We start from the raw sequence: 19,849 nt of genomic DNA on the forward strand, positions 1-19,849 counted from the left end.
CCTGAGCCGCCCTAACTTTTTAGTGATTTTTGGAGGCTGAGTACTAAGAATTGCAGTCTAAGCTCAATCACTTGGAATTTCCAACTACTAATTATTAGCGCTAGTTGCTCTCTAGTGCAACTAGCTATGAAGTGGAGAGACTCGCTAATCTAGTATTGGTTTTGCCTGCCACTAATGCAGTGAGTGAGAGATCTTTTTCTGCATCAAAGCAAATCCAAACATCGATGAGGAGCGCTATGGGGCAGGCTCGTCTAAATAATCTTTTAATATTAAACATATATAAATATGTTGACATAGATACAGAATCAGTTGAGAAAGATTTCTGTCATGGATATATTGACAGAACAAAAGCTATTGCAATAAAGAAGTAATAGCTCTTGTTCTGTCGATGTCCCTTGCAGAAATCTGGAGTGTCGTGTTTAATATTTTTTGTTGAATAAAGAAAAGATTTTGCCTATCATGAACCATAAGCAATATATTTATGTAGATTTGGATGTTTACAATTGATTGTATTTATGCATACTTTGAAGGTTGTTGATGCGTAAAAGGTCCAGAGCTTGGGGACGCTGCCCCAAACCCTGTTGGGGGCTTACGCTGCCCCAAAACCTTCAGGTGTTCATAACTAGTCACCTAACATTTGCAGTCCCAACTTGCAACCAGGGAATACAGGCCTGGGACTTGTACTACATAATACTTAAAGGTTGACTTGCAACAAAATTCACATTACCGTTATTTGATACGAAAAGATTCACCATGTCTTACTCCGTTGTGTTGTGGGTGCAAAATATGTGGAAATGTGATTACAAGCTCTTAAAAGCTCAAAAACGAACAGAAAATCGCAGCCACACAAGACCGCCGTAGTTTGGATTCCCTTTCCAAAACGGCTCAAATGTGATGTAGTTGTGAGAGATGGTGTCTGTTTACACTTTCTTGCAACCTTATTCGTCAAAATATTTTCACAAATATACTTCACGCATTCAATAAAACTATGTCTATTGTTCTTACGCGTCTGTTTTATCGTCATTGTAATGCTGTCACTTCAGCACTGATATCTTATAACTTACCGTAAAAAATCGTTAAACTTTTTAACCTTAGCTTGAAGGAGTACATATCACTGTCTGATAATCATGATGAGCATGTTGGTCACCTGTGATAATCGAAAAGTGCTGCAAAAATTATATGCAAAGTATTGGGTCACATGATCAGATTACGACTTGACGATTGAATAATGCCGTAACAAAACTGTAAAGTAGCGAGCATCTATATTTGATACAGGGTTTTCGGTAAAAGCCAAAGTGTTTGTCATAAACTAGTACTACGATAAGTTTTATATTGAGCTTTGTATTGGCCTTTCAATTCACGTGAGAACATACGTGACAAGACGATAACCAAAGTTCGTTGTTACGTCATCGAAATAAAGAGATTTCACTCTACGGCGGCTTTTCGTTTTTGAGCTTTTAAGAGCTTGTAATCACATTTCCACATATTTGACACTTACAACACAACAGAGTAAAACAAGGTGAATCTTTTGATACCAAATAATTGTAATGCGAATTTGGTTGCAAGTCAGCCTATAATACTAGTACTTAGTCACAGAGTATTAGTTTCAAGCAACGGAATTTGTTTCCAACACCCAGCCGTGGCTTCAAACAGACAGACACGGCTCATATTACCATAAATATTTTATTGGGATCTTATTGTGTAGTAGAAGTACCCTGAAAGTTTAGTGTGCTGTGAGAGATCATCAGGTGTGCCGATGAAGCGCAGAGAATAGCTATATGCATAATTATTATTCCACATTACCTCAAGACAGTTGATTGGTGTTGACAGTGTTGGTACATCAAGCTGAATGTTTTGAGTTTAAATTCAGCCAGACATAATACTTTTTCTCAATTAATAGACAAACCCAGCGCGATGCAATCTTTTGTTCTTTTTGTACACAGCTCTTATTACATATAGATAGCTAGCATTTAAAGATGAGACAACTCACACAATAGCTTATACAACGCTTCTAAAGTTGTGACCTCACAAAGCCGCAGCTAAATGCACATTTCTATTGTTACTGAGGCGTGTAATTCAAACAGCATCAGTATCAGTGGGTAAGTAAAGTTAGTAGAGAGAGTAGAGTGAGCAGGCTTATTTGTGTGGTAGGTACTTTCCCAGGAAGCTTATTAACATCCCTTCTAATACCAGTTACAGTACTCAGATGAGATTCTTCAAACTTATATCCTGGTAGGTTATTTGCTACTTTGTGATATTTTTAACTTTAGAACTAGCGACATTGATCGACCAATAGCACAAGGTCAAACTTCCAAGGTTATTTCCGGAGTTGACTAAGATCCCCAGGATAATATCTGTTCATCATGCTTTAGGGGTAATCTAGGAAGCAAAACTGGAAACATTGTTTGATTGCGATGTGTTAAATTGGGTGATGCAATCAGCGGTGCTCAGGTGATCAAAGTCTTGCAGCTAGACAAACCAGCAAAAAATGAGGGTCTTAGGCAGGCTTAGTCATGCATGAATAGAAGTCAAGAACTAGTTTGCTTATGAAATTTATTGGCTATATTATTGTTGGTTGATTCATTGCAAACAAACCTCACTTGACATTGCTGTATGAGTACCTCATCCCTCCATACAGTCAGTCAGAATTAGTTATAAGGAGGTTAATGGGTGCTCCTTTAGTGTGAGATCTACCTCCTGTTAGCATGAGATATACCGCTGTATTATACCACTCTCATGGACGTGACACATTTTTATACATTTTTTATATACATGCACATATAATATTTATATCATACATGTTGTATGTAATATATATTACATTTATCATATTATGTAATACATTATATATACTAGCCGGATGCCTGGCTCTGTACAGGTAATAAAAAAGTTTGGCGCAGAAAATTTAGTCTTTGTTGTTAAATTGAGTTGTCATTGGCTAAGGTGTTTGACCCAACAAATTTGAGTGAATTGAGCTAGTCTAAATTTTTACTATAATAAGTGTCAGTTCAAAGCTTTCAAAAGCCAGCTTGCTTATAATTGGTAATGGCTTATACATGTAATTGTTGCGTTACGGCGTTGCGTTACGGCGTTGCGTTACGGCGTTGCGTTACGGCGTTGCGTTACGGCGTTGCGTTACGGCGTTGCGTTACGGCGTTGCGTTACGGCGTTGCGTTACGGCGTTGCGTAACGGCGTTGCGCTACGGCGTTGCGCTACGGCGTTGCGCTACGGCGTTACGCTACGGCGTTACGCTACGGCGTTGCGTTACGGCGTTGCGTTACAGCGTTGCGTTACGGTGTACTCAGTATGGTCTGCACAATTATTCCGTAGCACAGCCAGTTGAACATGTAGTGTAATGGATAGCCTGCCTGTCTGCGAAACTGGAGGTTCTGAGTTTACCCTAGGACACTTATATTTTGCTAGTATTTAGTTTCGTGAGTAGCATACAGAGTAAAATTTCGCTGCAGTCTAATTTCGCAACTCTGATTAGTGCGAAAATATAATGATGTGAAAATAAATGCAGTCGAACAAACATATTTATATTCCTCAGGTTCGGTTCGCCGGTAAGAAAAAAATTTCAATTTGGGACTATTTTGTAATTGTGAACCGCAGGTAGAACTGTATGGCCGAGATCGATAATGCAATTTGATCGATTGCTGCCATTTGTTTCTTGGACTACTGTAGCATGAAATTTAATTACGCTGAAAATTTTAATGTTTTTGTCACAATTTAGCTTGTTTTTATATTAGCGTATTTTGATTTTAATTTGATTTTGATTTTGATATTTTTGATTTTCCCAAACACTCAACTGCTGCTAATAATTGCTGAACATCTTTATTGTAGTAATTCTAAGTAGTATACAAAATACATACATGATACAGCTGCTAGTAGTAGTTGTAGTAGTAGCTGATCTGAACCAGAATTTTCGCCCTGGCATTTTTTGTCTAAAGATGACTAGAATTTTAGAAAGTTTTCAAAATCCCAAGGATTTTGAAAAAATGGAAGAATATCAAAAATCATAAATAGAAATGGAGAGAGTTAGAAACAGGCACGGCTGTCACAAAGTGACACGCGACTGCAGAACCTAAGTGCTAGTCACGCTTGCTTTTTGCACCTATTTATTATACAAAATTCTTTAAGCCTCTGATTGTCTATTTATTATACGCTTGACTGAACATTAGGTCATTTGATGTAAGCTTAAAGCTTTGTAATAATAAATAGAAATGGAAAAGACAGTTAGAAAGCGGGCACCACCTGAGGCGGTGTCTGACATTAGAAACCTCTACGGAGAGGGGAATACGAGCTGGCTTCGACAGGATGCCAAGCAAAGCGGTATTAAAGGATACAGCAAAATGAGCAAAGCGGAGCTAGCGTATCGTGCGGGCGATCTATCCAAAGTGATTGGTAAAACTAGTAAGGGTATACCAATAGTGGTAGACGGTGTTCATAAAAAGCCTGACCCGGATGATGCCCTCCGCAATGTGAGAAACCTGTATGGAGACTCTACCTCCAGTCAGATGAGGGAGGAGGCGAAGCGTATGGGGTTTGGGAATACAGCGAAGCTGAGAAAAGCCGAGTTAAAGGATATTGTCGATGGCAAGAAACGTCTTACAGTGGATGACTTGAGTATGAAAGATCTAAAATCTTTAGCTCAAGCCAGAGATATAACAGTTGGGCCGCGTTTGAAAAAAGCGGACTTGGTGGACGCATTGAGAGGTGTTGACAGAGCGCCACGGGTGGAGATAAGAACCACTTTTGTAGACGAGGTCACCAACAAATCTACTATAGATGTATCCAGTTATCAATCAGCCCACATAGACTTTGTATAAAATCACGCCAAACCTGTCATTATAGGTCGGATTAATGATGTGTTTAACCGAACTAAAAAACTTTGCGTAAGTGCTGAAGTTGCATTCTCCCATCTGGAGCGTGGTACTATAATCACTCGATTCTGGGGTACTCCTAGAGAAGGCGCCGTACCAATCCTAGCATCAACCAATCTAGATGAAGAATTAAACAGACAGCTAGCGAATATAATCAGAAAAATTGATGAATTTACGAACAACGGTTCGGGGTGGATTTTGGAGAGAGTATCTAGATTTTATTTGGAAATTTATCGGTGGAAACCTCTAAGAGGTGGAACGTACAAATCAACCCCTAAAGCTTTAGCGAACAAAAATGCCGTAATAAACGTCAACAATGGAGGTCCCAAAACAATGGCAGAGATAAAACGGATTGCAAAGTCTCTGGACATTGCTTTTACTACCAAAACCAAGAAATCAGCGTTAGTTAAAAAAATAAAAGAAATAGATCCAGAGGCTTTGGATGAAAACAAGTGCTTTTTGTGGGCGGTACTCTCATGCCTATACCCATCATCGGATCATGTAGACAGGCTATCAAAGTACATCCCGTATAAAAATGCCTTAAAAACTAAAATGTTAAAGTACCCGGTCACCATAGACCAGATCCAAAAGTTTGCTAACAAGAACAAACTTGTGATTAATGCGTTTGAGTGGATCGAATCTAAGGGAGAAAACGGCAGAATGGAGATTGTCCACACGGATAACCGGTTGTATACTGAGGAGGCGGAAGGTATTCCCGAGGTTAACCTGCTTCTCTACAAGGATCATTACATGTGGATTAAAAGCGTGTCTGCATTAATGCGCAAGCAAACGGATATGACCGGTGGTCATAGCAAACACACGTGCTTACGCTGCCTTCATCACGCTACGTGCGAGAGAACATTTAAGGACCACATCAAAGGGTGCCTAGCCGCTCACGATGGAACTTGCGCTGTTAAAATCCCCGAACCGGGGTCGGTAATGAAATTTAAAAACTTTAAGAACATGGAGAAAGCACCGTACACAGTCTACGCAGATTTTGAGTCAGTTATAGAGAGAGAGACAAAATTACATAGCGCGTGTGGGTATGGGTTAAAGTTGGTTAATAGCGTGGGTGAGTCACTAAGGTTTGAAATGTACAGAGGCGAGGATTGTATGGAGCAGTTCTTTAAGGTGTTAGACGAGTTGAAAGAATACATTGATAGTATACCGATTGCTGAGATGATCATCACTCCTGAACAGGAACAAAAATTTTATCGCGATGTTGAAGCGGGTACATCGGAGTGCTGGATATGTAAAAAACCGCAGGGTGAGTCTATGGTTAGGGACCACGATCATGTATCGGGGTTGTATAGAGGTCCGGCTCATAACAAATGCAATCTTAATTTACGACAAACTAAAAAGATTAAGGTGATATTTCACAATTTTCGTGGCTATGACTCTCACCTTATCACCAAAGCTTGGAATGGTAAACAAATAAAATGCTACATGTGTAAGGAAAAGGCCGATGTCAATGCAGTTCTGGTTACTGTGTATAAACGCAATATTGACAAATTGGTTGTACATAAAAAGTGTAAACTATATCAACACGATAGTCTAAATGAGCCACAGGACCCTAAGCGCTGCTTTGCATGCGGTTTGGAAGGATATGAAGATGATCCTTTAGTGATGCGAAACATTCCAGACAAAAAGTTGGGAGTGGCTCATAAAATGTGTGTGATTGAAAAGTCATTCCTATGGCAGCAGTTGCGCAAGTATACAAAGTTTGAGGGGGCAGAGGATATTGATGTTATAGCCAATACCGATGAAAAATACATGTCTATGATAATAGGCAGGTTTGAGTTTATAGACAGCCTCCAGCACCTCAATAGCTCATTGGCTAAATTGGTGGAAGGCCTAGATGATCTACCGCACCTGAAACGAGAGTATCCAGAGCATGCCGGACTACTTTCCAGGAAGGGTGTATATCCGTACGAGTACATGGATTCTCACGAGCGGTTTGAAGAACGACGACTCCCGGATAAAAAGTACTTTAGTTCATCGCTTGAAAATTATGCCGGTATAAGTGGTGAGAACTATCGGCACGCTCAAAAAGTGTGGAAAGAGCTGCGGTGCGAGACTTTGGGTGATTATCATGATCTCTATCTTAAGACGGATGTCTTGCTTTTGACTGATGTTTTTGAGAGCCATAGATCGACAGCCATGAATTTATATAGTCTTGATCCGTGTCACTACATCTCAGCACCCTCATTGTCATGGGATGCATTGTTTAAAATAGCAAAACAAGAACTAGAGCTCATCAGTAATGTAGACATGTACAATTTTGTAGAGAGTGGTATAAGAGGTGGCGTTTCTACATGCGGAGGTATTCGATTTGCCAAAGCCAACAACCCCTATGTCGAGGGGTATGACGAAAAGAAACCAACGAACTACCTGATGTACTTAGATGAGAATAACCTATATGGATGGGCAATGTCACAAAAGCTACCGACTGGTGGATTTCAGTGGGAAGAGGACCTGCCAGACATTAATGATGATGAAGGCTACATTGCGGAGGTGGACTTGGAATACCCAAAAAAGCTCCACGATGAACATAATGATTATCCACTGGCACCTGAATCTATGAAACCTGATCAGTGGTCAGAGTATATGCGCGATGTGGGAGAGCTTGACAAGCTTGGAGAGCCGTGCTATGCAAAAGTTCCTAAGCTGGTGTCAAACCTTCGAGATAAGCGCGAGTACGTTGTGCACCACAAAATTCTAAAGTTTTATTTGCAAAAGGGCTTGCGTCTGACTAAAGTGCACAGAGTCCTCAAGTTTAAGGAGAGTGCATGGATGGAGCCGTACATTCGACTAAATACCAAGCTTCGAAAAAAGGTCAAAACTGATTTTGAAAAGGACTTTTTTAAGCTCATGAACAATGCGGTATTCGGGAAATCGATGGAGAATGTTCGCAAACGAATAGATGTAGAGTTGACTACTAAAATGAATCGCAAACAAAAGCTCATAAATAAGCCGCGATTCAAGTGTAAGAAAGAGTTTAATGACAACTTGGCGGCCATTCTCATGAGCAAATCTACAGTGGCCCTAAACAAACCTATTTACGTCGGTCAGGCCATTTTAGATCTATCAAAACTGCTCATGTACGAATTCTTTTACGATGACATACGACGGCAATACCCTGATGCTAGAATGATGTATACTGACACGGACAGCTTAGTGTTATTAATCGAGACGGAAGATTTTTATAAGGAAATGCCGCTCGAAAATTATGATACGAGCAACTACCCTAAAGATCATCCGTGCTACAGCGTGAAAAACAAGAAAGTGATAGGTCTACTCAAGGATGAAGGTGGTGGACAACCAATTGCAGAGTTTGTGTCTTTTAAGGCCAAGTCATACTACATAAAGTATCAACCATGGAATCTCGATAAATCTGTTGAGGCAAACCTCATACCCAACAAAAAGAGAAAACCTAGTAAAGGAACAAAATGTTCCTGCAAAGACTCTAAGAACTGCAAGTGTCTGATAAATGAAATTAAGAAACGAAACAAAGGTGTGAGTAAGTGCAAGGGTGTCAAAAAATGCGTAACTAAGAATCTAAGCTTTGAGACGTACAAGCGGTGTCTGAATACCGGAGATCCTGCTCCAGAAGCGGAAATGACAACCCTCCGATCGCGTCTGCACGAGATCCAGAACTGGACTTTTAGCAAAAAGACTCTTTCCACCTTTGACGACAAGCGTTATTACACGGATCCGGTAAACAGCTTCGCGCATGGGCATTATAGAATAAAACAAGCGCTTACTGCGTCAAGCTCCTGAAAGTCTGGGGGGGCTCCGTAAGAGGGTAGCCTTAAAGGTTTTGTATAGTAAATGGAGTTGTTTGATCTCATCAGACCCCCTGTGTATGACGAATATAAAGAGTCTACTGAGAGATATACACTTCGAGGTAGACCCATATCTAGGTATGAGAATAGGCGTGTCAAGGTACCGGAACTCAAAAAGCTTGCCAAGGCACAAGGTATACCCGGGTACAAAACGATGAAAAAGGCGGCTCTACAAGCCGCATTGTCATAATTTTATACAGTCATATAAAATTACATCATGGAATAAGCTATACCCGCGATGACTATAGTGCCACCGATTAACAGTTTATTTCCTTCGGGAATGTTGCCCTCAGATGGCGGCAATTCTGTAGATGGCTTTACAGAAGGCTCAGGTTTTGGTAAAAATAATTCTGTAGGAAATATAGATGGCTTTACAGAAGGAGTTGATTTTAGTGTCGGTGCTGGAGGCTGCTTTAGTGGCGCAGGTGGCTGTTTTAACATCGGTTTTGGCTGTTGTAGTGGCGCAGGTTTTGGTTGTTTTAGTGGCGAAGGTTGCACGGGTTTTGGCTGTTGCGCGGGTTTGGGTTTTGGTGAAGGCTTTAGCGGGGTGGGTTTTGGTTTCGGTGGTGGAGGTTTTATTCCCACGCTATCAAACGCTTGGGCTATTTTAATTTTATCGTTAAATCCTTTTACGCTTTGTCCTAAAGCGTTCAAGTTCAAGTCTGACGGTATCATGTACAGACCTTTGGCTATAACATAATTTGTTTGCCCGCGTGTTTTAGTGAGGGCGTCTTCAAAGTTTGATATAGAATCTTGGAGAGATTACTTTTTCATGATCAAGTCATTGACCAGAACTAAAAATTCTTGTTGAGATTCAAGGGAGGAACCCGCTTGTCTAGCTTGCACCTGAGTTCCTAGCAAACAGTAGACGTAAGCTCTAATACTATCATTAAGTCTAACTATTCCGGGGGATGTGAATGACTTACTATGGTCGGGCACTACCCTTTTGTAGTCAAATGGGTCTTGAGTTACTGAAACCATTTTAGTACCTGCACTCGAATTCCACTCCAGAAACTGGTAATAAGTACCCCAACCATTGGCACCACTCCGTTGCACATCTATATCCGTCTTATCTTTACTGCTTGATGGATATTTTGGATATGGTTTGTGATGCCTGCCTAGATCAGCCATCTGTTTTTGTAGAGAACCTACTTTACTACCACCGTCTTGTATGATAAATCCGAGACCTCTGGCTGGTTGATCAATCTCAGGAATATCTTTAGCGGTTACTCTAAACTCATTGAGCAATTTTCAGTACTCAGTTTTGTTGTAAGGATTGTTGTACGGATCAAAATCTCGATCTCCTGGATTTCTAATCTCCATTTGCGCCAACATCTTTTTAGTTTGGTACATAACGTGAAAGTTTAAAATAGCTTTTGTAAGAGGTAGATCTCGTGTCAGCTGATCTTTACTCACACCGCACAAAGCGGTCGCGCAGTATAAGGCAAACTTATATTGCTGAAAATAATATAAGATGGGGTCATCATACCATCGATTGACATCATCAAAGCTTTTTATCACTACCGGTGCTGGTGAGATATCGACAAACTTTTTGACAAAGCTATACGATATTTTGTTATGTTCGTCTATCGCTACAACGACAGTTAAGTTGTAAAAATCTATGGGACAACCGCTAGATAGTTGTCCAGTTATTTATTAATAAATGACCTCTTTGACAATAAACAAAACCGGTCGCATTGAGCTCGATCGATCCGTGAAGGCAACCGGTATTAGCCTTAAGACAATCACGTTATATTTATCTTTTTACAATTTGACCGAGGTGACCAGTTACACGTACAACGGTAGAGCGACTACTATTCAGCCGGGGTATTACACGTACAAGCAGCTCCTTTCCAAATTACCAGGCGCATTTAAAGTTCATCAAAACACTTTAAAGGTTAGTACTGACGCGACGATTACGGGTGGATTAGCCAAACTGATAGAGAATGAATATTTATATCTGACCCCATTGTGTTTGTATTTATACATCGATGGAATAGACACGTCTAAAAATTTATGGAACGGTAAACGATCAAATCTCCTTTCAATTATTCCCATAGGCAGAACTGATGTGGGAGAAATAATACAACACCATCCTACTAATAATTACAAATCCATGCTCATTGGCGAGCTCAACAGCTTAAACGTGTCAATCTTGGATGAACGAGGTAATGCCTATCTTGGCAAGTTTGTTGTTGAGATTGAGTTGCCGTATAATAAATGTATGGCAGACCAAAATCAAAATCCGTGGCTGTGCATCAAGTCAGGCAAAAGCGGATAAGTGTTTCTGATAAAAAAGCCTTGTTTCAGCTAGTTATTCCTCGAGGTGGAAATATCAAAGATATTATTCTCTACTGGCCATACTCATCCGTTGTGAGATTGGATGTACAATTTGTTAATGACGAATCCGAAATTGTTACATATTCCGGGGTGTTAACTAATAAACTACACACGATCAATCTTCAGGTAGACGGAATTGTGACCTGTGTTGTATCCAGTACTGATATAAAAGAGCTTATAGTATTTTATGAGATATAATAAATGGCTAGCATCGCTATTATGGTAGTGGGAGCCATCGTAAACTCTTTAGCGTTCGCCGGTGGAAATTATCTTTTTTCAAAGATTGATAAAAATGGAGCTCAGGAAGAAGCCAAGAGACATAATGAGGCACTAGAAAAGCTAAACGCTGAACAAGCGGATTACAACATCAAACGAGCCAAAAACCAAGATTGGCTAAACGAGCAAAATGCTCAAAAGCAGGAGGCTACCGATGAAATATACTCAGTAAATTCGGCCTTTGATACTTATGAAAAGCTCTACGGTGAAAAGCCTACACTACCTCACCCTGATATAAAAGCACCTTCTTTAGATTACACCCCTAGCTCTGAACAAAAAAAATATGAGCGAGTTTTTGTAGGCGCTGCCACGGCTGCGGGTGTAGGAGGTTTTGCGCTAATCCAATAAGGTAACAATCTTTGCAATCTTTGTAACAATCTTTGCAATCTTTGTAATCTTTGCAATCTTTGCAATCTTTGCAAACCTAAACAACAATCTTTGTAACAATCTTTGCAATCTTTGTAACAATCTTTGCAATCTTTGCAATCTTTGCAATCTTTGTAACAATCTTTGCAATCTTTGCAATCTTCGCAATCTTCGCAATCTTCGCAATCTTCGCAATCTTTGCAATCTTTCTAACAATCTTTGCAATCTTTGTAACAATCTTCATAATCTTTGCAATCTTTGTAACAATCTTTGCAATCTTCGCAAACCTAAACAACAATTTTTGTAACTAGAAATTCCACTGTCATACAGCCCACGACCAAAGTGATCTTGGAAAAAATAAAGGGTACTGATGGTTGAGAAATGCAGTATTAGCAGTCAAATAGGATAACTGCAATGGTAGCTGTAATGTACTGGGTGTTATTATATACAACAAATAGCAATAATGAAAGGAAAAGATTATATCTTTATATCTCTCCTCCTGCAAAAAAAGAAATGCAATATTGGCCAATATTAGAAGTAAAATGCACTGACATTATTAGAATAACCAATATTATTTATATAGTAATAATAAAAAACCAATGCACAATTTTGTTTACATTTCAAAACGGCATAGCTAACAATATCACGAAGTTGAGATATTTATATAGATTTTTAGAAAATCTGTACTACGTAGTCATTGTCCTGTAGTCATCCAAACTTACAATTAATTATTGCAATAATCTCATTAGAACCGTTAGAAAAAATATCATCGTCATGCCTTTACTTACACTGCGTTAGACTTTTAGAAAGTCTGTACTGCGTAGTCATTGTTCTGTAGTCATCCAAACTTATAATTAATTATTGTAATAATCTCATAAGAAGCGTTAAAAAATATCATCGTCATTTGCTTTACTTATACTGCATTGGACATCAGTTAGAATGGGAAAGTATTCAAATGTGTAGGCAAATGAAAATGAAAAAATTGAAATCGGCAAAAATGAAACGATTTCTGTACTCTTGTGTTAATTGCCAAAACCTTCGGCAATTCGACAATGCTATAGACTGGTGAAACGTACATGTTAATTTTTCGTGAAATGCGCAAGACTTCATCGTTCTATTATCTGTCCATCGGCGTTTCAATTTTCGGTCTTAACTTTTATTAAACCGAGCTTTTCAAGCTTTTTGTGGCGATTTTCGTTCAAATTAATCTGTCTATTTGTATATAATCCGATCAGATGGGTAAGTTTTAAGATATTATCGTAGGTTTACAAACACTTGGTAACATATTTAAATAGGTTTAAATGTGTTTTGTATCATTATTATACTTTAACGACTTTAAATTCCGATGCTTAAATTTGTTGATGAAATTTCTTGACGAGGGTTCGTCTCATTGTTGATGAATAATTTTCGTAAGTTGTGTGCACATGCATTTATCATAAAAACTCCCACACTTCACTCCGCTCGTTTGCTCGTGGGAAAATCTTCACGCAACAATCTCTGCAATCTTTGTAACAATCTTCGCAATCTTTGCAAAAATCTTTGTAAAAATCTTTGTAACAATCTTCGCAAACCTCAACAATTTTTGTAAAAATCTTTTATGGCGTCATAAGAGATTTATCTGTGCTTATTTATTTCATACGCTAACAAAGTTAATGCCGCGGCGATGATTATCCACAAGTTGCTTTCGAGATAATCTACAGCATTTTCCATCATGTGCCAAAATGCTTGTACTGCACCGGAAGTGTTTAGATATCTGTCATGAAAGTACGCAGCCAAGTCTTCCAGATTTTTCTTGATAATTTTGCCAATGCCGCTTTCGATAATATCCTTCGGATCGGTAGATTTAGGAATAAGATCTTTTACCGCATCAGATCCCAACGCATTCGCTACCGCTTCAAATATGGCTGTTAAAATTCCTCCAGCGGCTAACCCACCACCAATGCCTAAAATTAGGTTGCGCTGCTTTCGCATCTTTGCTGTATTATCCGAAAAGTCTCCTTTTAGATCGCTGATTAAACCATTTTGCGCATCCAACTCATCTTTTAGTTGTTGCAACTTTGCGAGTTCATTAGGAGATTTGTCCTCTTTAGCATCGAGTTGTTGTATCTGCTGTGTCAGGTCCGCAGCTTTTGACACAGCCACTGATATTTGTCCTTCTATAGTTTGAAATCTTTGATCAATAGCTACTAACTCTCGTTCCGGTAACCTTCCCTCTATATCACTCATTTCAAATTCTTCGTGATAATTAAACTCTGATGTTTTTCTGTTACTTTTGAGCCGATCTACGAATTTTTTTGCTCGGTCTTTTATCGTGTCTCCCTGTTTAGATAGCCATGACTTGAAGTCAGTCAATTTGCCTTGATCCGCATCTACTTCTTCATCCACTGGAGCGATGGTTCTAGCATTGGCTTTTTCTACTCTTTTCGTGTATTCGTCTTTGTTCAAGCCAAAAAGTCCTTGATATTCCGCGGTTGGGATCTTTGGATTCTTGACAAAAAGCTCAGGGTTACGCACATAAGTCAACATTTGCGAGCCTTTGCTTGTTTTTACCGCGAGGCCACCGTCATCCATCGGAACAAACTTGGAATGATCTATACCAGAGTATATATCCAGCTTGGATAGTTTTACACCGATTGTATTTTGCGTGTGCGTGTCTACACCCGGTGTGTTAACGGGAGGATTAGGTACGCTATTTATGGAAGAGGCGAGATAGCTATCAATTTCTTCTCGCGTAAGAAACCTTTTACTAACAAAGTCATCATAAGTACCTCCGCGCCGCGAGTATTCATCATAAATATTTATAGCCGCATTTATTCCACCAACATCTCGGGGTTTTACGACTTCAACAATAGCCGAAAGCAATCGTTTATCTACAACCCTACCTTTCCCCTTTTTTAAAATTATTTCATCAATGCTGGGCAAGTCAGCTTGAGCGAGCCAATTATTCGCCTTGGATATCGCATCATTTTGTTCATGAATGCGCGGCTCGGTAAATGATGTCGCGGGCTCGATAAATGATGTTTCTTCCGGGATTTCATCGAAATCGAGGTTAAAGTCTTTACCTTCCAATTCCATATTTATTATTATAATAAATGTATACAGGAGAATTAAACCATAACGTGTCCGCAAGAGACAGGCGGGGTTTAAAAGAGCACAAATGGCGCGCGCGAGTCGTGCACAATCCATCTACAGCGAGTCCTAGCGATGAGCTAGTAATTAAGATGCCCCAGCTAACGCCCAATACAGTTCTTTACCCCAAATCGCTTAATCTAACCTACAATTTCAAACTAGCCAGCGCTGGAACTGAAGCGGACATTCCCGATCACCTTACATCGGCGATCGTAGAAAAGTTTAAGATGACCATAAATAGTCAAACTATATCCGACATATCCAACTACGCTCATCTAGCGATATATAGAGAGTTTTGGCATTCGAAGCAAAAGTATACTTACGATCTTACGCATAGAGGTATTCAGTCTACGGCAACTAAAAAGAAACCACATTCGATAAACGGCGTGGCTGAAGACATTCTCGCAAAGATTCACGATGAGAGATATTCTTTTCACCTAGGATCATTTTTGACTGACGCCGCCTTTACTCCGCAGGCGATCCAAAACAATGTAGAGTTTCATATCAAATTCGCCGCGGGTAAGTATACGCTGACCAATCTCTGCTTGGAATATGACTACATTTTAGAACCAAGTTTGGCTGAAAGCATTAAACAAAAATATTCTAATCATAGTCACATTATCAATGATCACAAATCTCACACGACCAAGGATGTACAAAAAGAAGAGTCCGAGTTTGAAATAAACATAAACGCGAGCTATGAAGGTCTTCGAGCGATCTTGGTGTTTTTCAAGATGGATAACTCTTTTAACACTACTTATAATAATCCGATGCTAACAGATGCCACTTTAGATATAGATGGCGTGCCATATCAGATATTTCCAACAAATTACTTATCTCCCTACTCGTATGAGGACGCGGTCAAGTACTTTGGTGATGGAATAGAAGCGTTCATCAACCAAGAAAAATTTTAAACGGACAAGTTTAGTTTTGTTATAGACCTCAGAACGCTTAATGATGAAAGATCGAGTGGGACGGGTCGACAGATCAAAGACTATGCCAAGCTTAAGCTATCAAAATATGCAACTCCAGACGATCTCAAAGCGTTTGTATTTCTAGTGACTGACAAATGCGTATCTTTTGTAAATAACCAACTGAGTAATATCGAACAATAAATGGACAATTTAGTTCCAAAGCATCCGCACAACGCAATCATTTGCGGACGAACAAACTCGGGTAAGACATATCACGCGCTAAATGTAATTGAAAGGTATTACCTTCATGCTTTTGATCACATTTTTATCATCTGTCCCACATTCCACGACAACAAGACTTACAATCATCCTTGGCTGAATAGGTGCACAGTTTTGTGCAACGGTAACTTGGTTGACAACCTAGAAAGCCTGATCAAGCGACACTCCAAAGGCGGCAAACTGTCGGGTAAAAAGTCGCTCATCATCATTGACGACTGCAGCGCGGAAAAGGACCTCAACAAACACCGCACATCACTCAGCAAGATTGCTTTTAGCGAGCGTCATTCCAACCTAACCACGTGGTTCATAACGCAGCGCTACGTTTCGACTCCCAAAGATTTTAGAGAAAATATTCATTGGGTCTTGGTAACCTAAAACACTTGTAAAAAGTCTTTTGAGACTCTTATTAGCGAGAACAACATTATCCCGTCAGAGCGCCACGCTGAGATAAAGGCTGGACTAGTAAATACCTTTATGCTATTTGTCAACACTGACCTCGGACAGTATTTAATCCTTAGCAAATGATTGAACAAATATTCTACGCGACGGGTTAACTCTGCTTTTCTCTCGAGAGCTTTGTAATCATCAAGTGCTACCTGGCATGGAAACGATTGTATAATAAAATGGAACTGACAATTTCACTACCGGAGCCTCAGGCTAAAACATCAGTCGACTACCGACAGAAACTAGTCAAGGCGCGCGTTAAGACTGAGGAAGATCTCGGCAAAATGCCAGATGAAGATGTTAAAAAACTATATCTCAAACATGAGCAAAGCGTAGTCGATGCCGCTAAGGATCAAGTGACCAAATGGTTTGCCAAAATCTGGACAAAATCTGTGTGTCGGCTACTACCTGTAGATAATGAAGCTGAGCTAAAATCCAACTTGAGCAAAGACATTTTCATCGAGGCATTCCTCAAAGAATACTTTGCACCGTTTTACTAGGACTATGGAATGTACTTGGCCCCTCTTTCGGTATTGGCTACTACTGCCACCCATGTTGACTATACACGAGTAGGAAATTCTCTAGAAATAAATGACAGCGATCAAGAAGAACCCCAAGAGGATGACGCCAATGCAGACTCCTCTAGAACCTCTGAGCGACATTAGCGATGAGCTCTCTGCACACATTAGCGATGAGCTCTCTGCAAAAACCCAGGAAACTGAACACGCTTGGAGACTCACAACCGTCGGTCTCGGTATAGCTCTACTGTTGATAGGTTGGCAATGGTACACAAAGCCGGAGCCAGAGCCAAAACCGGAGCCAGAGCCAAAACCGGAGCCAGAGCCAAAACCGGAGCCAAAACCGGAGCCTATCCCGAAATCCATCTCGCCAAAAAAGAGAATATTCTAGTATAATAAATGGCGCAGATGAACAACACTCTCAAGGATATTGGTATCGCGCTGTACCAAGGCGCTTTGTTAGCTACAGGGTTAGTAGTCACTAGAAAAGCGGTTAAGGAACTGGGTTTCAAGGATAGACCCGTCAAAATGAAAGTCAAAAGTCTCGCAATGCTGTCCGCAGAAATTGCAATGGCTAGCTTTGTTCTGAAGAAACTACAGGATGCCGGACTGCCCGCAAACGTATTTAAATAAAAATTTTATACTCGAGAGTATAAAATTTTGCGAGGTTTACTGTTCAGCTTCTTTTGCGCGAGGCATACGCTGAAGCAGCTGCTGAGTTAGCTTTTTTTTAGCCTCCGCTCTTATTTTATCAACGTCAAAAGACTCGAGCTCACGACGTACAGCATTGTATTCATTCACAATGTCCTCAAACTCCGCGTCATTAATAAAGTTATCATCCAACACGCGCGAGATCTTTTTGTTTAGCATGGATATGCCAGTGCACAGAACGGCGTGCTTCTTGGCGTGCTTGACCTTTTTCTTGGCGCAGTGCTTTGCTATGGGTGTCAGTACCGCAGCCATCAAACCTGACGCAACACCTAGATCCGTTAGTACCACACCAATGGGCAGTCCTACTATAGTAAGAGATGTAGCGATACCAGCTGTCGATTCCACGGTGGCCAGTGATGATAGAGTTATTTGAGCATTCTGTAGACCACTTACCGCCTTGCTGTATTTCTTGTAATAACCATTCCGATTGTCTCTCAGAACCTGCAGCTCATTGCGAATGTCGCGCACTCTGTTGTATTGCTCAAAACTTCCATCTGGAGGCGCTGTCGGCAGTTTGGGATATATTTTTTCCGTCATTTATTGTATATCTAATCCCTCCGTATCGGGTGGTACAACTTGCAGCTGCTCTGCAGTGAACGTTCGGTCAACAATGCCTTGGAGCGTGTACACGGATGGTTGATTCTCAGCTGAACGAATCTCATCTATGGTGTATACATCTACTGACCAAATGGCATCAGTGGCTCTGTACCGCGTGTCATTGTGCTCTTCTTCGGGTTTGTACAAATACCGCACCAATGAGTCTATCGGCAAGTCTTTAGTGACCTCGTCATACTCGGGTTGTGTTACACTGTCAAGTTTTATAGCATCCACCGGTTTCATATTTATCATACTAGTTTCTTCATCATTTATCGCACGCACTACACCCGGCAACCTCTTTACCCACTCTCGGTTGGTCTTATCAGTTTTAATTTCCTCAGCGTACTGGTGAGCAAACAACCTTTCAGACAACGTTCTATTAAAACGCTCTACAAACGCTACCTTTTTCTTATTAAGGCTTCTAAATATTTTTATGCCTTTCTCGTTCATCAGCTCTGTGAAAGTTCCCATAAACTCACGCCCCTTGTCAGACATTATTTCTTTTGGATATTTCAGTGGTGACCTATTATATATACGTTTAATAGCCTCAACCGAATCAGCCGCTGTTTTCTTTTTGAGTGGCTCCGCCTCTTTGTACCTAGAAGCGACGTCCACCACTGTGAGCGTGTACTTGTACCCCTTGTCAGTGGGAAGGCTCAGCAGATCAATTTGGTGAGTATGATTTGGTTTGTCTTGTCTGTAGTGGGGAAATTTTATACGCTTTGGCTCTGCTTTGTAAATCTGGTAGATGGGTTGACAGTCAAGCCAGTTTTGAATCTGACTTCGTTTCAACTCGGGGATTTTTTCATGCAGCTTCCTAGCAGCTGTCTTACCACGCTGATAGCCAGACGGCGAATAATATAGTTTCTTTAGCTTGTCCATTTATTTTACGTAAACAGATTTTATTTTATGTCGACAGATTTTATTTTATGTCGATGGATTTTATTTCATGTCGACAGATTTTATTTTATGTCGACGGATTTTGCAAAATCGGTTGACGGATTTTATTTTATGTCGACGGATTTTAAAATTGGTTGACGGATTTTAAAATCGGTTGACGGATTTTATAGAAAAGCTTTAAAGATAATTTTTAAAGCCAACAGACTTTAAAAATGATTGTCAGTCGCACTATTTTTCTTAGTAAACTATTTTAAATTCAAATTTACTCTAGCCATTCTATGCAGTGATATGAGTACCCACTACCATCGGTTTTCTTTACAAGCCCGCAGTAGACAAACTCCCTATCTGGTAGAGCACTATCAGCTGCATTTTCTGGCATATACACTTTGTATTCTTCCTCAGTATCCATATTAATTACACTGACTATATATGTGCCCAACCTTGTTGGTTTTGATTCTTTGCTTAAACACATATGCGGTATCTCCTTTGGTATTTCACTAATCTTGCGCATCACAGCGTGTGAAGCTCCGTATGTTTTTCCTTTGATTGTAATTGGCATTGTTATTTACTATACAGTTTTCTTTAAGCCTACATCAAATGATCTAATGTTCAGTCAAGCGTATAATAAATAAACAATCAGAGGCTT

The 19,849-nt window shown here is 40.0% G+C and overlaps 2 protein-coding genes across 2 annotated transcripts in view; both read left to right on the top strand.

Moving 5' to 3' along the window:
- Window positions 1–2,116: 2,116 nt before the first annotated feature.
- The window catches only part of LOC137408751 (putative acyl-CoA synthetase YngI), a 50,310-nt gene continuing 32,577 nt past the window's right edge, over window positions 2,117–19,849 (top strand). Inside the window, exon 1 of the mRNA XM_068095335.1 lies at window positions 2,117–2,232. The gene's annotated coding sequence lies outside the window, so the exon portion shown is untranslated. The remainder of the gene's footprint in view (window positions 2,233–19,849) is intronic.
- LOC137407992 (uncharacterized) lies at window positions 5,218–8,664 on the top strand. Its single transcript, XM_068094382.1, has one exon. It carries the CDS (start codon window positions 5,218–5,220, stop codon window positions 8,662–8,664), a length of 3,447 nt encoding a protein of 1,148 aa, XP_067950483.1.

This window comes from Watersipora subatra, chromosome 11 (genome assembly GCF_963576615.1).
Source record: "Watersipora subatra chromosome 11, tzWatSuba1.1, whole genome shotgun sequence".
Lineage (NCBI taxonomy): Eukaryota > Metazoa > Bryozoa > Gymnolaemata > Cheilostomatida > Watersiporidae > Watersipora > Watersipora subatra.

Coding starts and splice junctions, on each gene's coding strand:
- LOC137407992 (XM_068094382.1), top strand. CDS start 5,218: ATGGCAGAGATAAAACGGATTGCAAAGTCTCTGGACATTGCTTTTACT.